This window comes from Equus przewalskii, chromosome 19 (assembly GCF_037783145.1).
Source record: "Equus przewalskii isolate Varuska chromosome 19, EquPr2, whole genome shotgun sequence".
NCBI classification, from domain to species: domain Eukaryota; kingdom Metazoa; phylum Chordata; class Mammalia; order Perissodactyla; family Equidae; genus Equus; species Equus przewalskii.
In genome coordinates, this window is record NC_091849.1 from 4,032,767 (window position 1) to 4,052,379 (window position 19,613).

Consider the following 19,613-nt stretch of genomic DNA (forward strand, 5'->3'; position numbering starts at 1 on the left):
TAAATATTGGATGCTTGTGGATTACGCTGGTTTCCTAGGTAGGAAGGTCAGCTCACCCAAATGAATGGGGTGGGTTAAATATAGATGACCATGATAAAGAGCAATGTGATTGAATCCATCTGTAAGATGAGTAATAGGAACACCTAAAATAGCCATTTAGTCTTTTTTGATATTTCCGGCCACTTCAGGAAGCCACAGGATGTTGCCAGGGACATGTCGGATGCTAGGGATAAAGGACGTGTTTCACTGGGGCTTTTGATACCAGTAAGACATCATTTTCTCCGACACCTCCCGGGTTGCCGCCTGACCATCCTGTCTCCAAGTGTGGACAGCACTGACAAACAGCGAGACAGACTTCCCTTGCTCAGTGCACGTGAAGTCCACACGTGGGTTAATACACAGGGAGGTGGAATGCACAAACCCACCGGGAAGGATGTGCATGGACCCACTGTTAAAGGAGCTGTGCCAGACGCAAGTCTCCCTTCACAGCCCAACTGAACCACATCATGTGGACATATGACGTTGAGAAGTCTCGTCAAATGGAGTGAAGTGTATTTGATTTACAGCAGGGTTAGATGGCTCATTTTCTTTTTTTAAAGGTTGGCCCCAAGCTAACATCTGTGGCCAATCTTCCTTTTATTATTATTATTATTATTTTTCTTCTCTACCAAGCCCCCCAGTATATAGTTGTATATTGTAGTTGTGATCCTTCTGGTTGTGCCATGTGGGACGCTGCCTCAGCATGGCCTGACAAGCAGTGCCACGTCCGTGCCCAGGATCCGAACCAGCGAAACCCCTGGCTGCCGAAGTGGAATGCACGAACTTAACTACTGAGCCACAGGGCCGGGCCCCAGATGGCTCATTTTAAAAGAGTACCTACATATATATAAATGTATGTATATAATATGCAATATATGTACACATGCATATGTAATATGTAATAAACCTTTATATATTTTTTCCCATGAAAGCAATGTTGTGTTTGGTTTTCTTTCAAGGATAACTTGAAATTATTCAGTAAGATTAAGAATAACTTTGGTGGGATTTGGTAATCTGTTTTTGGCTTTTTTTTTTTTTTTTTGAAATCTCAGTTTAGAGAATGGGATCATTACACGCTTGGTTTTAAGGTACTTTATTTTCTTCGCCCTAAATGCTGACTTGTGCATTTTCCGCTTTTCTCTAGGTTATCACTAGGGGGTAGCATATCCCCATGTTTAAATATCAGAGCAGGCAGATGCCTCAGTTTAGAGATAAAAGGGAACCAGGGGGCAAGTTTTGCCTCCTTGTGCTTTAGGAGCACAAAAGTTTTAATATCCAGTGCATATATTTATTTTACTAGTAATAATATCTAAATTGTTTTAAGGCTAGAAAGACTGAAACACAGGCAGACATTATCAGAAGTAGCAAGCTTGAATTAAGAATTCCAGAATCGGGGCCGGCTGCGTGGCTGAGTGGTTAAGTTTGCGTGCTCCGCTGTGGCGGCCCAGGGTTTGGATCCTGGGCGCGGACATGGCACCACTCGTCAGCCCACGTTGAGGCAGCGTCCCACATCCTACAACTAGAAGGACATGCAACTAAGATATACAACCATGTACACGGGGGGTTTGGGGAGATAAAGCAGAAAAAAAAAAAAAGATTGGCAACAGTTGTTAGCCCAGGTGCCAATCTTTGAAAAAAAAAAAAAGAATTCCAGAATCTTCAGATCATTCTTTTAAACGTGTACATACCAGCATCTTACATTTAAACACAAGAAACAAACCTTCCATTTTTCACTTCCTCTTTCATATTGCTTAATTTTTGTCTTTACTAACACTTCTGTGAAGTCAAGGATCAATAAATATTTGTGACAATTTTTACAGAAGTAAATATAACTGCCAAAAACATTCAGGTAGGAATAATTAATATATCAATTGTCATTTACTGCGGTCAGACCCTTGACGTACACTCTCCCTCCATCGTCACCACCACGTAACCAGGCAGTCACGGCAAAGAGACGAAGATGAAGACGGGCTAGCGGACGCGCCCAAGGCCACACAGGGATATGGCCTCTGGGATCACACACAGCTCCCTCTGGCTCTTTCCTCCCTGCTAAAGACCCGGATCTCGGGCTCTAGGCCACATCCTCTGCCCTTGGGTTGTCCCTCATCCTGCTGTTTGACTTTTAGCTTGTGCCTCATCGACTTGGTTTTTGGTCACTCACTGAGCATTTGTTATAAACATTTTATATATATATATATTTTTTTTTTTTTAAGACACAAATTTTAAAAGAAGCTAAACAGACTCCATATGCCACATTACACACAAGGCATCTTTGACCTTGGTGCCTGTTCTTGAGGTGATTTTAGAGCGGAGGACATTAGGGCCAGGGTTCTAGTCCTGAGGTGGGAACAGGTAGGAGTTAGTCAGAAGGAAGGTCTCAGAGAAGGCAAGTTCCAAGAAAGAAGTTTCTAGAAGAAAGGGGTGGGACTGCCTGATGGGGAGAAGACCAGGAAATACCTGGAGGGAGCAGGATGAGCTCAGACAGAGAATAGGGGACTAACAGCCAAGACCCAGGGCTCTGAGGACACCTGCGAGAACTGTGGGAAAATGCAGCAGGCTTGTTATGAGCAGAGCCTGCCCTTTCTGACGCCGACCGCTTCGTGAGGAAGAAAGGCAGAGAAGCCCTCAGGGCTCCCAGTTGCAGCTTCCTGATGGACACTGGGTAGAGAAAAATGATCCTCCTCAAGAAAGCCACCAATTGCTTCTAGATCAACCAGGACTCCCGGCCAGTTCTGCATAGCCAAAGGGGAGAGGGTCCTTCCCAATCTGCCTGCAAAGGCTCCCAACTGCTGAAGCCTTAGAAGCGAATCTAAGAAGAACCTGTTGCATCCGCTGAGAAGGCATCTGGCCTGGGCCTCAGTGGGAAAGAAGCCCTTCTCTGCAATGTAAAGTCTGGACGGAATCTCACGGAACAGTATTAATTCATTAGTACCTAGGGAGTCACTGTCATTCTTAGACAATGTCCAAGACACTCATTCTGCAAGTCTTTGTGCAAAAAAGTTCTTATCTTTCTATTTGCTTCTAGTTAGTTCATCCTGGCATCTTAACTTTTGCTACTGTTCTTGTTCAGAGGCGTGTTTTTAATATAGTATCGTAGAAAAAGGCTAGTTTTGTATTAAGAAAAATGAAGTTCACAGACCTCAAGCCACCCATCCTGCTTATCTTGGATTTGTGTGTGTGAAGTGGGGGAGGGTCGGGAAGTCCGTTTCCGGGCTCTGTGGGAACTTCCCTGAGTGTCAATGCAGGAAGAGAGGCCTTCTGAAGGAAAGGGTGAGAAGGTGTCCCTCGGGAGAGCAGCTCCTCAGGACCCCAGAAACTCTTCCATCCTGGCCAGGAGACCCCTCTGGACTCAACATCCTTTCATCCTCGGCAAGTACAGAAACATCACCAAGGGCCAAATCTTTTTCTATTTTGTCATCTGGGCAAGCGGAATCTGAGAGTTTAGTTGTTGAATATCTATTCCCAAATGTTCTTGCCAGGTTTGCATCAAACAGGAAGAGAATACTGTGTTTCCTCCAGCCTAGCTTGTTAAGCACAATCTAACAAGGATTAATGAGGTCCACCCACTACCAGGTTACGGGTGGCCACCCCCAGAGAAACATACTTTAACACACAACACCTGCGGAGGCCGGAAGCTCTACCTGACTTCTGCTCTCTGCTCAATTGAAAGAATCCTCTTCGCTGTGTTCTTTTGCAAAGGAAGGAAGTTTAACCAGGTGAAGACAAGACACAAGAAGGAGTTGCTCTCTGCCTACAGCATTTTGCAACTTCTAGCATGAAATAAGTTTCAGCCGCCTCTCTTCACTTGGGCTTCCACAGAGGGCTGGAAGAGGATGAATTACTTGCCGTTTAATTGTTTTTTTCTTAAATATGCAATTCCTTGGCATTTTATTCCACAGGTACCTAGTAGTCTTCAGGTTTGGCATGTATTGTAAAAGTCCAGGAGAATGAATCACAATGAGGTCATGTGAAAATTCCACTGTCAGCATGACTACTGGAAATGCGGGAAGGAAGTCCATAAACCTACCTGCCTCCTCCTAGGTCCTTCCAGCACCCGAGGGGCGAAAATAACGAGTCTGCACAAATCCTACGGTGAACTGCACTGACCTCCACTTGTTTTCCCATGTGGGCGAGTTAGGGTGGAAGGTGTGGGCATGCTGGCGTCTGGGTTTTATCTCACAGCTGAATAACTGCCCATACTCATACTTTATAATTCAAAACAGCAAGTGTGTTAGAAATGCTAATGATGTTCCCATACAAAGATCAGTGTGATATAAATCAAGATGAGCTCCTCCATAAGTTACGAAAAGTAATCACCAGGAAAACAAAATGACTCTGCAGGTAAGGATGCCCTCTTATGCTGTCATGTCAAGAACATCAAGTGGGGTGTGCATCCCTGCACCACTACCCAGGGGTAGCACCAGAGAGGATCATGCCTCTTCACGAACTCAGACAGATGCGGCTGAGCGCACGTGAACCCCGCCTCCCAGGAAAGCGAGACTCGATCGCAGACTCCGGGGTCACAGAGCGCCGGTCTCTGCTGTCCTGCTCATTGCTCTGGCACTTAGTGGGTTCTCCATCAATAGTTGTTAAATAAATCAACGATATCATTTGCTGGGCTTTCTCCCCATGAGGTCTTCCCTGGGACTAGAGACATCAACTTCTCAGGCCAGTAAAAAAATAAGGCCCTTTCTGCTTCACTGGTTATTCTGGAATCGATTTTTATTGAGGTCTCTTCTTAGAAGAGTTGACAGCTTGGATTTTAGTTGAAGTGTGGGACCAAGCTAAGTGATCTACTGATTTCTCCCCTTTTCCTGTCACTGCCACTTTTCCCAGACCCTACAACGTCCCCTGTCTGTGCCCTGGCTGTGGTCTGGACGGGGCTCAGGGCCAGGTTCTCTCACCTGACTCTCGGCTGCCTGTGCGTCAGGGCGAAGGTCCCCATCCGAAGCAACCTGGCCAGCTCGCCTGCCGCACCCTCGTCCGGGTGCCAGGGCAGGACAGAGTGGGTGCTGTTACTTCACAGGAGCCTTGCTAACAGGATGCCCTTCCTGAGTCCTGCTAAGGGCCGAGCTGCGGGGCCCCCCTACGTACCTTATTACTGTGGGGGTGATCTCCGCGCAGAAGAACACGCTGAGGCTTCCCACGGCATGGGAGGCGAACATGCCCACGATGGAGAACGCGATGGAGAACTTGTCCTTGACACTGTCACTCATACCTGAAGGAGAACCAGAGGGGACGGTGAGGGGTGCAGGAGGAAGAGAAAAGGAAGCCTAAGGCCGGGGCGGGAGAGCAGAGGGAGAGGGGAGGAGGGAGGCAGGGACCCCACGAAGGGGCTGTCCTCTTCCCCACTCCCCACTTGGAGGTGCAGACCAGGGTGCTCAGTTCCCTCAGAGGCGGGGGAGTGCCTCCAGGTGGAGGAGGTCAGAGCCCTCTTGGCAGAAGACTTTGTCGGGGTCCCTGCGAGTCCCTTGTGTGTCTAGAATGCTGGAGCGTGCATTGACTCTGCCAGAACTCCTTTGGCCCAGAGCCAGCCTGGCAGGAAGGGAGGCTGGTGGTCTCCCCAGTGCTATAGCAATGTCCCTCTGTTCCAGCCTTCCATGTTGGCGCCAGAGAAGGAGGTCCCTGCAGCGCAGAGCGCCCTGGCCATTCTGGCCTTGGGTCTGGCCAGTCCAATACGCGGGCCAGGGTACGTTAGGCTTGATTTAAGGCAACAAAAACTCAACCCAACAGAAGAATTTACAGGCCTGGAGGGAAAGTGCTCAACCAATCCAAGCATCTTGCAAACAGCACCGGAGTCTGACCTCGCACCACGGTGGTGTCTAGCACGGAGCACTGGCATGCTGTGGGGCTCACACACTGGGGCAGAGCTCAGCTACGTGCCAGGCTGCATGTGAACTCAGGGCCCTCACTGCGGAGGCCCTGGCAGCACGGGCTGGGGTCAGGCCAGGCACGTGTGACCAGCAGCACGGAGGTGAGGTGGAGGGAGCGGCTCTGCCATCCCCAGGGCCGAGAGCAGTGAGCTTGCGCGGTGCACGAGGGGGCAGCAGCTTCCCCTGGCGGGCACGGTCAGCCAGGCTCCCCTGCTCCGAAGGCTCTCTGATCCCACCCAGGCGCTGTCCGTGAGACAAAAATGGCAAAGCCGCCTCGGCGCCGGCCCGGGGCCTGTGCTGACGGCCAGTGCCAGGGGAAGAGGGGAGGGCATGCGTGCAAGCTGGGCACAAACAGGAAACGAGTCGCTTTTTCTAGAGGCAGGAGGGAGTAGAGAATACAAATGTATGCTTATAGTGTCCAACCTACGGCCAACTTCAGCTGCAACTCTTGGAGAGCAAGAGGAGAGAGGGGAAAGAGGAGAAGGAAACCACAGGTTGGTGAGTCTTTATAAAAACGCCCACTTGGATGCAATAAAAAGATGATGAAGCGCATGGCACAGCATTTGGGGACTCACCTGAGTCTGGATGCTGGCTGTATTTTCCAATCACTGGGCCAGGAACAATGGCACCGACACGGACGGGGATGAAGCAAGCGGGAAGAGGAGAGAAAGAGAGCACGTTAGGTTGCAGCCACAGCTGGATGTGTCTTCACGTGACTCATCTCTAAGCAGACTCCCTTCCAGGGCTGCCAGCCTGCCAGGCCCACTTGGGGAGCATGGCTGACACCCAGGAGCCAGAGTGCTGGAGAGACCACCAAACAAGACTTGGGGGCTGGAGTCTAGAGCAGGGCAACCAGCACTCGGCTACACAAAGCTCCTTTGTTCGGAAGGGGGCACTAAAGCCCTCTGCCCTCAGAGCCTGGGGAGAAAACTAAACTCTTCACAACGAGACTCCAGTGCACATCTCCAACCTCAAGCCAAAGGGCTAATAGCACTGTGCACAAAATTATTCAAGAGTCTTTGCTGGTCTGTGCTTAAGGGAGCATCAAGTCCGGCGGGGCAGACCCGTCAGGCAGCATTTCTGCGTGCTCCTGTGTCTGCACGCAATCCTGTGGCATTCCTGCTCAGGGACAAAGAGGGCATCTGTGGCACTCCTGGGGGCTGCTGCTCCCCTGCGCATCCACCCAAACCATGTGAGCTTGCAGAAGGCTCCCGGAAGTGTAGCTAGGGCTGCCCCCATCAGGGGGACGGGATGGCGGGAGACAGACACCACTTATCCATTCCGTTACTGGCACAGCTGAAGGTAAGGCCAGTCTCCCAGCGAGACTTGGAATGCATGAGAACTTGCCCAAGTTAGAAAAACTGCTCCTAAGTTTGAAACTAGTTATTCTATAACCCAGTTTGCACAACAAGGCTGAGAAAGTTTTGGGTTTTTCCTTTGTCTTCCCTCTGTTCTGGATGCTGACTCTCGCAGCTCGGACGACGTCACGCAAACCTGAAATCCTAGAAGGCCTTCTGTCTTCTCAGCAGCTCTGATCTATGGCACAACTGGATGGTCACCAAGCCCTGTCCCGACAGCTGGGTCAGCTCTCCTCGTGAAGGAGGGGACCAGCGCCATCTGTTTCCCCACAGAGTTGGCGCCTGTCCCTGGAGGACGGTGCCGGGGTGAGAAGGAGGCTCGGCTGCCCCCCTCCGTCACACCTTGCCGGGCAGGTCAGAGAGGTCCTGGGTGCTCTTCCTGCGCACGAAGGCAGCTTCCATTCCCAAGGAGCTGGACGGAGCTCGCCCGGCACAGCTGGGGGGCCACATGGCTTCCCTAGCTTTCCTTTAGATTATTTTTTAACATTTATTGAAAAATTCTTTGGTCCAAAGACAAGCTGCTGAGCTGGGGAATGTCTGCTGAAAAGCAGCAAGGGTGTCCACACATTCATTCCCCTTAATTCACAGGAAAGAAACAAGCCCTTTGCTCTTCTTTGTCATGTGGTGTATCACAAAGAAATAGTCTGGCCATCGGCACAGTCACGTCCACCAGGACTCCGAGGGCCTCACATGCCAGGGAGTCACACACCGCGCAGCCAGGAAGGCTCTGAGCTGGAGCCCCGGGGTTGGGGGCAACGAGGAAAGGCCCCCCACACTCAAGGCAGTCACTGTGGACTTTCCAATTAAAGCTTGTCCTTCCCAAAACAGTTTCCTCAAGCTGTTGATTTTGGAATAACAGCTCAGGTCACTGAAAACTTTCTCAAGTCTCACCCAGCCCCTTCAAATACCCTCCGGTTGTATGCCAGCTCCCCTCCACTCGGAGTGGCCCTTACCCAGTCCCACTCCCCCAGCCCCACTCACGGTTGAGGAGCCCGAGCTGCAGGAGCGAGGCCAGGGCGGTGAGGATCATGAAGAGCAGCAGCCCTCCCCTGCGCCCCAGGAACCTGACCACCACGCACATGGCCAGGCAGGATGCCAGGGCGATGCTGGCCACGGTGTAGTAGTCGGCATAGAAGTTCTCGAGGAGCGGCACCTTCACCTCGTGGCCCATCATGCTGCGTGCAAAGCAGTGGTGGATCCCGTAGCCTGTCAGCCTGCGGGAGACACACACCGAGAGTGGCCATGTGCGAGTGCGCAAAGACACGAGGGACTGCATCCTCCCCTGGGAGCCCACTGTGTCCATGACCAGGAAACAGGGAAGCAACTCCATATGTAACAGAGCGCACACTGTCACCATAAATGAAAGTACGACAGAGTGATATGCAGAGACGACCACCCCTTCATGGGGTAGCGTGTTCACTCTGCTCTGCCGTCACTTCAGTGGAAAAGTGTGAGCATAAAAGAGTGGCACTGTCTGTTCAGACACTGTCTGTCATGGGACTCTAACCTGGAAGGCAGAGTGCTCCCCGTGCTCAGCTCATCTAGCCCCGCGGCGGTGCTGCGAGAGCTACCCTCAAAGCCGCTGCGCAGGTGGGCAAACAGGCTTTGAGAGGGTAAGGAGTTTGCACACGGTGCCTCGGCTGCCAAGTGACAACTTCTAAGACATACTGCCTCTCTGAGTCTGCCTCTTCCTTCAGCACTCAGGGTTCTGGAAACTTGGGGAACCATCTAGAGAACTACCTATTCAACCCATTCCAGCCACAACTGGACAAATGTGCTCTGAAGAAGCCAATTGGAGGTCAGGCCAAATGAAGACATCTAGTCTTGGAGACTTGTTCCAATTCCTAGTTTACCACTGTATCCTTCCACTGCCCTGGGTCAGCCCCTTTACTGCTCACAGGATCATATAAACTTGGTGGGAAACGTGTGTCCCCATTGCGGTGAGCAGATGTCCACTCTGGGAAACAGGAGTAAATGTGCGGCTGTGTCTCCCCGGATAGGCTGCAGCAGCGATGATACCTTCCACGTGGGCTCTCCCCAGGGTGCAGAAGGCCCTTTGGGTGTGGCCGTGTGTGCTGTGAGAGCCCCTTCCTTACATCAGCACTGAGCATCCATCCCAGAGCTACAACTTCCCCTCTCTCCCAGCCACCGTGTGTGCCTTCTTCAGACCTTGAGGAGGTATCAAGGTCAAATGCAACAAACACGCCGCCAGGAGGAAGCTGTCTTGTGCCAGACAAATGCACTTCCACCTGGAAAATACTCAGCAGGAGACCTAGCTCCTTGTGCCATCGATTTATGATCTAGCAATTAATGAGATTCCCCTAGTCTCCTGGATCCCAGGTAACCTTCTTCTTCCTGGCCTACTGAGGCCTCACGGAAATCCTCCCCGTTTTTGTTCTGGTGGACAGGAAGTCCTCTGACCACAACAGGTCATTTGAAGATGACAAAGCCAGAGAGACTGATCCAACAGAGAATCACTGAAATGGAAACTGGCCATCTCATCTTTGTCCCATCTTTCTATTTTGCTTTTTTCCAAAATAAAAGTTGGAGAAGTCACTCCATTCTTAATGGTTGCATTCGCCTCGCCAGCGTCTGCCTGAGTCTGGACAGCAGCATGGTGGCTGTGCCCGGAGCCAACTCTGGGCCAGGAGGCTGAGGCCTGAGGGCTTAGGCCTGACCAACTGTGTGGCTGTAGCTGGTCATCCCCTTGCCTAGGCCTGGGTGTCCTCGTCTGCAGGACAAGGGTGCAGGTTACATCTGTGCCCGTCCATCGCTTTGGCAGTAGAACCTTCTGTATCTTCCCCCGATTTAATCTGGGCCCAGGATTGAGAACTGATTGAATGGAGCTGCTCCGATGGAAAGAGTCATGGGGATGGAGGACCAGACCCTGACACCATCCTGGGACCTTTCACAAGTGAGCGCAAGGCCCCTCCCCCATGATCTCTAACCCGAATGAGAGTCAACCCCCACCCACATGACCTCTGACCCTGAATGAGGGCCCCCTTGAGCAGTCAGGAAAGGGCAGGGTTATTGAGCCCCGAGTCAAGACAGGAAAGACCTCCTAGGTGCACAGTGAGCCCAGGATGGGCTATCCGGAAGCCTTTTGAGCAATGGGGGATACGAGCTCCAAAACCTGTGGAGCGGGCCAGCGAGGTGGACGTGCCCCATAGAGCACATCTGGGCTTCACGCCGGCCTTCAGGCTGGCCGCCACAACCCACAGCTGCCTTGGGGTCTGGGCCTCTAACCAGGCTGGGCTACCAGCACCAGCTCCAAGCAGGGAGCCAGGCCACCAAGCAGTGGGGGCTGAGGACACAGCCAGGCCCCACTGGTCTCAGGTCCCATCACCTGTGATAGCACCTGGACATTGCACGTGGGCGCCCCTCTGCTGCACTTGGAAGGAGGTGTGCTCATTGGATGGTGCACGGCGAGACCACCCGCTCCGGGATGTCCACAGACGTGGCTCTGCTCCAGGACAGTCCCGTCTTCGGGAGGCATGTCTGTGTGGACTGGCTCAGGGCCCGCCTAGGCCGCACAGCACGCAGGGTAGGATAACCGGCCTGCCGGGCTGGGGACTGGCTGGGAGGGCTCCATATCTCCTAGCACTCAGAGCCAGTCAGGAAGCTCTGGCGGGCTTATCAGACCCACCCAGGGCCCCTCAGCAAACAGAGAGCGGGGCGGGCCGGCAGGCCCTGCATGACCATGATTCAAAGTCCAGCTGGGGGAGGCGGAGGCCCTGCTGGCCTCTCCTCTGGCTGCTCTCTGTTCCGGCCCCTCCCTGCCCTCGCCCTGGACACGGCCCTCTGACTCACGAGTTCACACACAGGACCACGATGTTCTTCCACAGGTTCCGGGTCCCCACCACCTTCACGATGCAGACCTTCTTGGGCCTCCGGGAAAGTTCCTTCTCCAGCTCTGCAGAGAAAGAGACCCGTGAGCTCCTGGGTCCAAGACCCTCGCAGCCCCGTTTCCTGAATGTAGGCGTCACCGAAAGGGGAGAAGCTTTCTTTCTCTCTTTAAGACAGGGGATAGGGTCTGGCTTTCAGAATAGAAAACGTGTTCACAGAGACTAACTGCAGTTCAAGCTTCCCCATGGGGCCTGCAGGAGCCGAGGCGTCATCAGTGTGACCCTCCACCACACAGTCCTTCTGGGGAGCCAGGCAGGGCACACGCGCATAAGCGGTCTGTGTAGATGCATTCCACTCTGCCTGAACACAGAGCTAAAGGATGAGTTAGATTTTAACAATGTCCTGATGATACTTGTGGATCCCCAGCCTGGAAGGCCCAGTCTAGCGTGTGGCCATGCTCCGGAGTCACATGAATTCTATGCATCTGAACCACTGTACACAAATACTTCAGTTTTCCACTGCAGCTGCCCAACAAATAGGTCATGACGGAAATAGACAACAGCGGCTCTTTGAAAGTCATACTTGGGGAAAGAGAGGTGGTGAGCGCCCACCACCCCAAGCCAGGACTCTGCCGGCATTCAGACCTGGCAGGCAGGCAAGGCTGTGTGCCACACACGGGTTTTAGCCCTCCCAAATATTCCCCTGACCATCAGGTGCCGATTAGGCTCAGGCCTCACTTCTGGGTTTGGACAGGCTCGTGGGGCACCACAGCCCGAGAGACTTGATCAGGAAAGAATCCAACACCTGGAAGGTGGAGAGAATGTCACTTCAATAACATTCCCTGTCTAGGTGCAGGCAGCCATCACAGGAAAGCAAACAGCTAGCTGAGGCAGCTGCTGGTGAAACAAACCAACCCAAGCATCAGGGGCCCTTCCGTGGTACTCGGGTCTAGGAATGGGTGGAGTCTCTCCCAGGCCCGGTGGGGCCGCTGGGCTGAGGCGAACGTGCACTCACCAGGCATCACACCTTTGATGTCACTCTCCGGGCTCATGCAGTTCTTCTGCGTGAAGTGCAGGATCAGCTTCTTGGCAGACTCAAACTGCTGGGTAGCCATCAGCCACCGGAGGGACTCGGGGAATATCCTTGAAAGACATAAAGGGATCGGTGAATGTCTCCCATCCCGTCGGGCATCAAGAAGCACGGCCAGTCACCCGTCACGGCCATGAGCTCTGCCGGCGGTCCATTCAGATTCCACCCGCGTGCTGTGCAGCCAATGACCGCTCGGGGCTCTTATTAGCCAATCAGGAGGGAGAAGACGGCCGGCACTGGAACGCGTCCACTCTCCTTCTAGAAAGTCCAAAAATTGAGATTTTTGAACTGTGGCAGATAGGAACAACGTCCTACGAACTGTGTCATAAAATCAGTGTATACTTTTCAAAATAACCAGGGATTTCTACAGCATGTTTAAGCAATTCATTGAAGGGGTGCTCTTGTTATATTTTGTCACAAAAACCCAGTATTAATAAAATGATTTTAAGGTTATACAAATGTGCCCAGTACTCGCAACCTGAGCATGGTTCTCAGGTTCTAGGCGTTCGAAGACTCGCTTTGAAGGGCTGACCCACAGAATTCCCTCCGTCTGGCTGCCACCTCTGCGCCCCTTCTCCCCGAGCCGATGCCGTAATACAGCAGTTCTCAAGTTTAATCGGCAACAGATTCCCTGTATGTTTGTTTTTAGGATGAAATCTTGTGAGGAGTGCCAATAGAAAAAAGTCCCCCAAACCAGTGTTTTATTATCAATGCATTTTGAAGTTCACGTTTATGACAATCTTTACAAGTCAGTCCAAGAGAACAACGTGCCTGTTTGGAGCAGGGGTCAGCTCACTCTTTCTGTAAAAGTCCAAACAGTCAATATTTTGTGGGCCATACGCTCTCTGCCATAACTCAACTCTGTCTTGTGTACAAGCAGGCACAGACACACACAGGAACGGGTGTGGCTGTGTTCCCTGAGAACTGCATAAAACAGGCGGCACTCCTGACTGCCAGAAGCAAAAACTGGGAATCAGAGTTAAAGACCACACAGTAGCCTTTGTCAACCCTGCGCTCCAGTGATCAGTGCATTTCACTTCAGTTACAAAGTATCGAGGAGTCATGACTGACACTGATGAGAAGTCAACATTGTAACTGCCCAACACGTGTCCTGCAAGTTCAGGAGAGTCTCTGATTAAAGACCCAGGAAACTGGAAAAAGTTATTAGGGGTAAATTTTTATTTCAAAGTCACATTACTAATGATATCTAATATCTGTTGTCTCTCCCTTACTTATTTGAACAAAAATCAAGTTTCTATTTGCCTGTGACTGTATTTTGCAGAAACAGCTGGGCAAGTTCTTACTGAATTTGGTGGTACAGCTGGGATGGTCTGAACTGAGTATTAATCCACACTGGAGGACCGGGGAGACCGCCCCAAGAGGTGAAAGCCGCCCTCCCGTCCAGCTGCCTGGAGGTGCAGGAGGGCGGTGTGCCGGCCCCGAGGAGGCGTGCCCAGGCTCAGGACAGATGCAGAAAGTCCCCCGTCCTTTCATACAGGAGCCCAAGTGGAAAGCCACTAAAACACCTTTCAAATTGTAGGCACTGACTTTTTTTTTTTTTTTAAAGATTGGCGCTTGAGCTAACATCTGTTGCCAATCTTTCCTTTTTTTCCTTCTTCTTCTCCCCAAAGCCCTCCAGTACACAGTTATAATTCTAGTTGTAGGTTCTTCTGGCTGTGCTATGTGGGATGCCACTTCAGTGTGGCTTGATGAGTAGGGCTAGGTCTGCACCCAGGATCCCAACCAGCAAAAATCCTGGGCCGCTGAAGCAGAGTGCACGAACTTAACCACTCGGCCACGGAGCCGGCCCCTCCCCCCGCTTTTGTTTTTAATAATCAAAGTTAATGTTTGTTTTACTGGTCTCTAGTTTTTTACAAATTAATTTTGAATAGTATAATTCAAGCAAACAGAAACACTCAGAATATTACATAAGACATCAATATTACATAGATATTATCATCTTGCCATATTTTTATCAGGTCTTATCTTTATAATGAAATAACCTAACACATTCACTGACCCCTATAGTCTTATCTATATTATTTCCATCTTTTTGATCTATTTGGGTTTCATATCTTTTTCTAATTTCTTAAGATGGACACAGAGATCGTAAACTTTAATACTTCTTTTCTAATATATGCATTTCAGACTTCAAATTTTCATCTAGGTATCATTTTAGCTACATTTCACCAGTTTTGATATATACTTCTTGCTGTGATTTGATTCTAAATATTTTGTGATTTCTATCAGGATTTCTCCTTACCTATGATATATACATAGACACACATAACATTTCTAAACATACACGTTTTGAGATGGGGTTGCAATCTTGCTTCATTAATTTTTAATTTTATTAAATCATTATGCGAGGGCTGGCCCGGTGGTGTAGTGGTTAAGTTCTCACGCAGCATTTCAGCGGCCCAGGGTTCACAGCTTTGGATCCTGGGCATGGACCTATACACCGCTCATCAAGCCATGCTGTGGCAGCGATCCACATACAAAATGGAGGAAGACTGGCATAGATGTTAGCTCAAGGACAATCTTCCTCAAGCAAAAAGAGGAGGATTGGCAACAGATGTTAGCTCAGGGCCAATCTTTCTCAAAAAAAGAAAATCATTATGAGAAAACACAGTCTGCATTACTGGGCTCATTGGTACTCCTTGGGACTGGCTCTGTGACACAGGATCTGCTCAACCTTTGTACATGTTCCATTTTTCCATGCAGGATTCCATACACAGTTATTAAATCAGGCTTATTCTTTGTGTTGTACTTTTGCCAATCTGTCTGATCAAGTTGTTGAGCTCCTAGAAGTGTGTCGGCTGCTCCTCTGACTGTGGATTTTAGGTTCTGATGTGGGTAGAGCCCTCCTCGCACGGGCTGTTCTGAGCAGCAGGCCCTCGGTGGGTGACCGCAGGGCTCTCCGTGTTGATCTGGCGCTTCTACAAGCAACACTGGGGAGGCTGGCCAGACAGACTCAGGCCAGCTGAGAAGTGTTCCTGGTTTCAAGATGCCCCATATGACAACCCACCACGTGGCAGGCCACCTGCCACGGCCCTTGACTGGCTCTCTGTGGTTGTGGCCTGCATGTGCGCCCAGGCACAGGTGGGCCGAGGCGTGCCGTCCCGTGGGGGTGCGTGTGCAGGCCTCGCTGCCAACACCGGTGCCGGGCTGCCACCTTCCCCACAGGATACAGGTTCAGGTGGTTCAGATGGACTTGGCCTCTGTTCCTTTAAAAGGCCTCTCAGAAAGCCGGGTAACAGGCGAATCGGACAGCACAGGCTGTTTTTCAGACAGTCTCTGAAGTGTAACATGTGGTACACAACACGGGAAAGTTCTGAGTCCTTTTAAAATAACTTACGTCAAATGTTTATGGAACTTACTCCACAGCAGGCAACAGATTTTGAAAATCAAGACCATGAAGGAATGCGGTGCAGGGAAGAAGGCCCAGAGGGCAGGAGGCGCAGGGGCCTCCCCCTCCACTGGGGCAGGGTTCCCTCTGCGGCGAGGGCTGCAGGCTCAGGGCGAGTCAACACACAAGGGAGTGTCAGCAGTACACACTGGTGTCGTGTCCCCAGCAAGCTGTGGGCCTCTTCCTGCACTGATCCTGAAGCCTCCCAGCACGGACGGCTCGGGGAGGCCTGCAGCCGCCGCTCACGGGACAGTGTGATCCCTGAGCGCGAGGTGAGTGACACGGCTCCACAAAAACCCAGAGCGACCTGTATTTGATGTCATTTTCTCTTCAAGGTAAAGCCCTGCATTATGCATAAAAGGCCGACATTTTTGTTACTGAAATCCCGTCAGTCTCGGCATTACTCCCAGTGAGGACTGCACTCGCCTCTTGCCAGGACACATGGAGCCCTTGCCCTTCAGAGGGAGAGTCTCCTTTTCCCCGGTTTCGAGGCCACAGACAGAGCCCAGAGTTCATTATGTGGTGGTAGTATTATTACCCCTCTTTTACAGATAGGAGAACCAACGCAAAGAAAGTTCTAGCACACTTCCCAGATTACACAGCTTTTAAGCAGCAGGGCTGGATTGAACACGGAAAGCCTGACTGAGAGGTTTTCAGGCTGGGATTGCTCTAAGCTGGGAGCTTCAAGGAGCCCCAGGGCTTCTGCAGGAAGGATGTGGGCAAAACTAAAAGTCTCTACTGGTCCTGCTCAAAGCCTATGCCCTGCAGGAAGCAAGGGCACCGTAGGGGCAGAGGGAGAGCCCCGCGGGGCAGGAGTCTTGTCTCTTCCTGCTGATGCTCACAGGTCTGACGGGCCTTCTGCCCCAACGCAAATGACAGATAGGTCGTGAGGCCTTCTCCAACATACGTCAGGGTGGTTAGAAGGTCCAGCATCCCTTATTCACAATTCCGAACCCAAAAGGTTCTGAAATCCAAAAACCTTTTCATTTAACTCACTTGGCAATGAAACCTGAACCAGCATGAACTTGCTGGAGGCAGAACTGGACCTAATGGGCCTAATATGAGCCCCTCGAGTCTTCTGGCATCACTCCTCGAGTAACGCACAGACACTGCACTGCAGGAATATTGACTATCTGCTGCCAAGCAGCCAAAGACTGCGACAGGAGCTTGACACCATTCAGCATTTCGGAGGGGCGGTGTGCTGCTGCCTGCAGATGGCGCGTGCGGTATCTGTCTGCCCAGTGCCTCCCTGGGCCACCGGGGCTCTGCCTGCTTCCCCTGACATCCTCCTCCTGGCAACAGTCAGAGGCCAGATTACCATCAGCAGTGAGTTACAGCCGAGCAAACCGGAGTCAAAGACTTGGGCTATGAAATTAATTTTTAATCAAGGAAATCACAGATACATCCATCCTCTACTTAAAAATTAAAATATTCCAGAGAAGACAGAAGTCCTCATTCACCTTTTGCCCCAACCCCAGCACCCCTGCCCTGCCCCCCTCTTCCCCACCATGGGCTAACTCCTCCCCCAGTGGGTGCGTGTTCTTCCAATCCGGGCACTTATACACCCATCTATCTCAATGCTTCCACTATATTACACTGCCCCCATTTTCAGTGAAAAATGACAGTTTTACTCTCAAAAATTCCCTTCCTTCCAGACTGGCACAAATTGGCCACTTGGTGGTCCAGAAACTGTCACCCTTAAGTGCTGTGCACAGTGGTCTCTATCCTGAGGTCCTGGACTAAACCCACAGTAACTTCCTACCTGTGAGCTGTGGGCTCAAATGCAAGGTGGGTCCAAGCTCACAGTACCCTGAGCAGCACCATTCTCCAGGGTGTTCTTGGAACATAAAACCACCGGATGGATCTACAAGTAAGTCACTTAGCCAGTGGCCTCAATTATTCTACAAAAAGCCAAGAACCAGAAATTAAGTGAAACAGGCTCTCATTGAATAACATGGAGATTACAGAGGCAGTCCACTGAAAACGGAGAGTTTCCTCAGAGAAGAACCCTGAGGTTCTCACTCAGACAACTGAATTGGATGGCGAAAGGCCGTGTGGGGCAGAGAGTGGGCACACTGACTTGGGGAAGTCAGGACAGCCCCCAAGATGGGAAAGCACAGATGTTCCAACCTCAATCAGGTAAGTATAATACTTCATACATTTTGGGCCCTTTTACAGGCCCACACACTGTAACACAGACATGCAGGATGCCATAATGGAAGCCAAGAGAAGGCAGAGCTACAAAAAGGAACTTCAGAGTCAGATGGGGTCTCTGATTTGCACTTAACCCAGCCCCTCAGCACAGAGCCGATGAGCTGAGCCCCTACAATGCCGTCCCGGGGTAACATTATGGAAGAGTCAGTCCCAGAACTTGGTCTTTATACCCTTAGACCAGTGTAATTTTCTCCATATCACACTATGTTTACAGTATTGCTTAAGAAGCAGGAAAAAAATATTGTAGAAAGATGCCACCAAATGGTTACAATAAAGTGCTGACTATTAAAGAGTTACACGCAGAATTTATTTGCAAGCAACCATTTTCCCAATGGTATCATGGAAATGATGTTACTATATCAAGACAGAACAGTTTTCTGTGCTTTCCTAATTGATACCACGAGATGTTGTTCCTCAAAGCTGCAGGTCCGTGTGCAATTCAAACAAGGGGCACCCTATCGACCCCTGATCCACCACAGGCTTTCAGACCACGATACTTTACAACTTAACAGTAGTGTGTCGCTTCTGATACATTTTCCCATTGTTGTCTTCATTCCTGCTTTCTCTACTATGTGGCCGTGTCTCAAGCCCACCTGACGTACACTTGTGGATCCCTTCTGCATCTTAGTCCCTGAAACCTGAAGAGGCACTCAGTAGAATCAGCAAGGAAAACTCAATACTCTCATCCTTTCATAATACTATAAAGTTGGTATTTTTCCCTTGACATTTAAAAATAAAACAAAGTATTCCGTCCACCCAACTGGAGAATCTGACCCAGACAAGTATACTATTTAGGCTGCCTTTTTGCTAATTCATTTAGCACCTGCTCTGATAAATGCCAACTTGGCAATTCTCTAGACTAAAAGCATGTCTATCCTCTTTAGATTACCGTACTAGGACATTTACTCATAAAGAAAATATAGGAAGAAAATAAGATTAACTACTAATACTTTATTAATTTTATCCTCAAGTCATATGTGATGTGTAGACAGGAATGCCTTCAAGTTTGTGATGCAACTTTCCATCATTCATGGAGCAAATATGTCCTGAGCACCATCAGCCAGCCAGCAGAGAAAAACACATACGTTAGCAAACACCTTACAGGGTAAGAGCTTCTATGCAATCCATCATCCGATGCAGCGCGAAGGACTCGGGGCAGACTGGAGGAGCAGGGTCATGAGAGGCCTTGTGGAGATGAAGTTTCCCTGAATGCGTACGTGAAACAAGTCGTAGACTGTACTCTGGGTGCTTTTGATTTAAAGAGGTGATTCCAGCCATTGACACTGGGGTATCACCAAGGATCACAGGGTTATAAAATTCTGAAAAGATTCTTGACATAAAAAAATTAAATCAAAGTCTAGAATTGAATGAAATATCAGTTGGGAGAATATCTTAAGTTTCTGATTCAAAGCTCTTAAAGAATACAGGTCGGTTCCAGTGGAAAAGCTTTCACTTGGAATTTTTTTTAACTTTAGTTCTGTGTGGTGTAAAAAAGATAAAGGTAAGTAGGTTCAGTTCAGAGGATAGCAAAAGGATATGAATCGACTCTTTTTAACAAAATCCAAGTTCGTGATTTGAGCTAAATTTAATAGTTTAGAGAGAAGGGATGAGTATCATGAAATCAAATAAAAATTGGCTCTTAGGATGGTTGAACCCCAAAGTCTTCCTAAGGTAAACGAACTTTTAAATCTCTTTGCAAAACAAGCAATTCTTTCATAATTTAAATGGCCATCCCACATAAACTCAGAACTTTGTGTCTCTATTGTTTTTCAAAATGATATACAG

At 50.1% G+C, this 19,613-nt stretch overlaps 1 protein-coding gene across 4 annotated transcripts in view; it reads right to left on the reverse strand.

The window, feature by feature from the left end:
* SLC22A23 (solute carrier family 22 member 23) overlaps nt 1-19,613 on the reverse strand; it is a 157,898-nt gene that overhangs the window by 7,623 nt on the left and 130,662 nt on the right. For 2 of the 4 annotated variants that reach the window (XM_070583977.1, XM_070583979.1), the window contains 6 exons: nt 12,131-12,258; nt 11,081-11,183; nt 8,252-8,484; nt 6,488-6,520; nt 6,336-6,359; nt 5,134-5,257 (listed from right to left, as the gene is read on the reverse strand). In XM_070583977.1, coding sequence (XP_070440078.1) covers nt 5,134-5,257; nt 6,336-6,359; nt 6,488-6,520; nt 8,252-8,484; nt 11,081-11,183; nt 12,131-12,258 — 645 coding nt within the window. The remainder of the gene's footprint in view (nt 1-5,133; nt 5,258-6,335; nt 6,360-6,487; nt 6,521-8,251; nt 8,485-11,080; nt 11,184-12,130; nt 12,259-19,613) is intronic. The other 2 variants (XM_070583978.1, XM_070583980.1) reach the window with 1 other exon arrangement.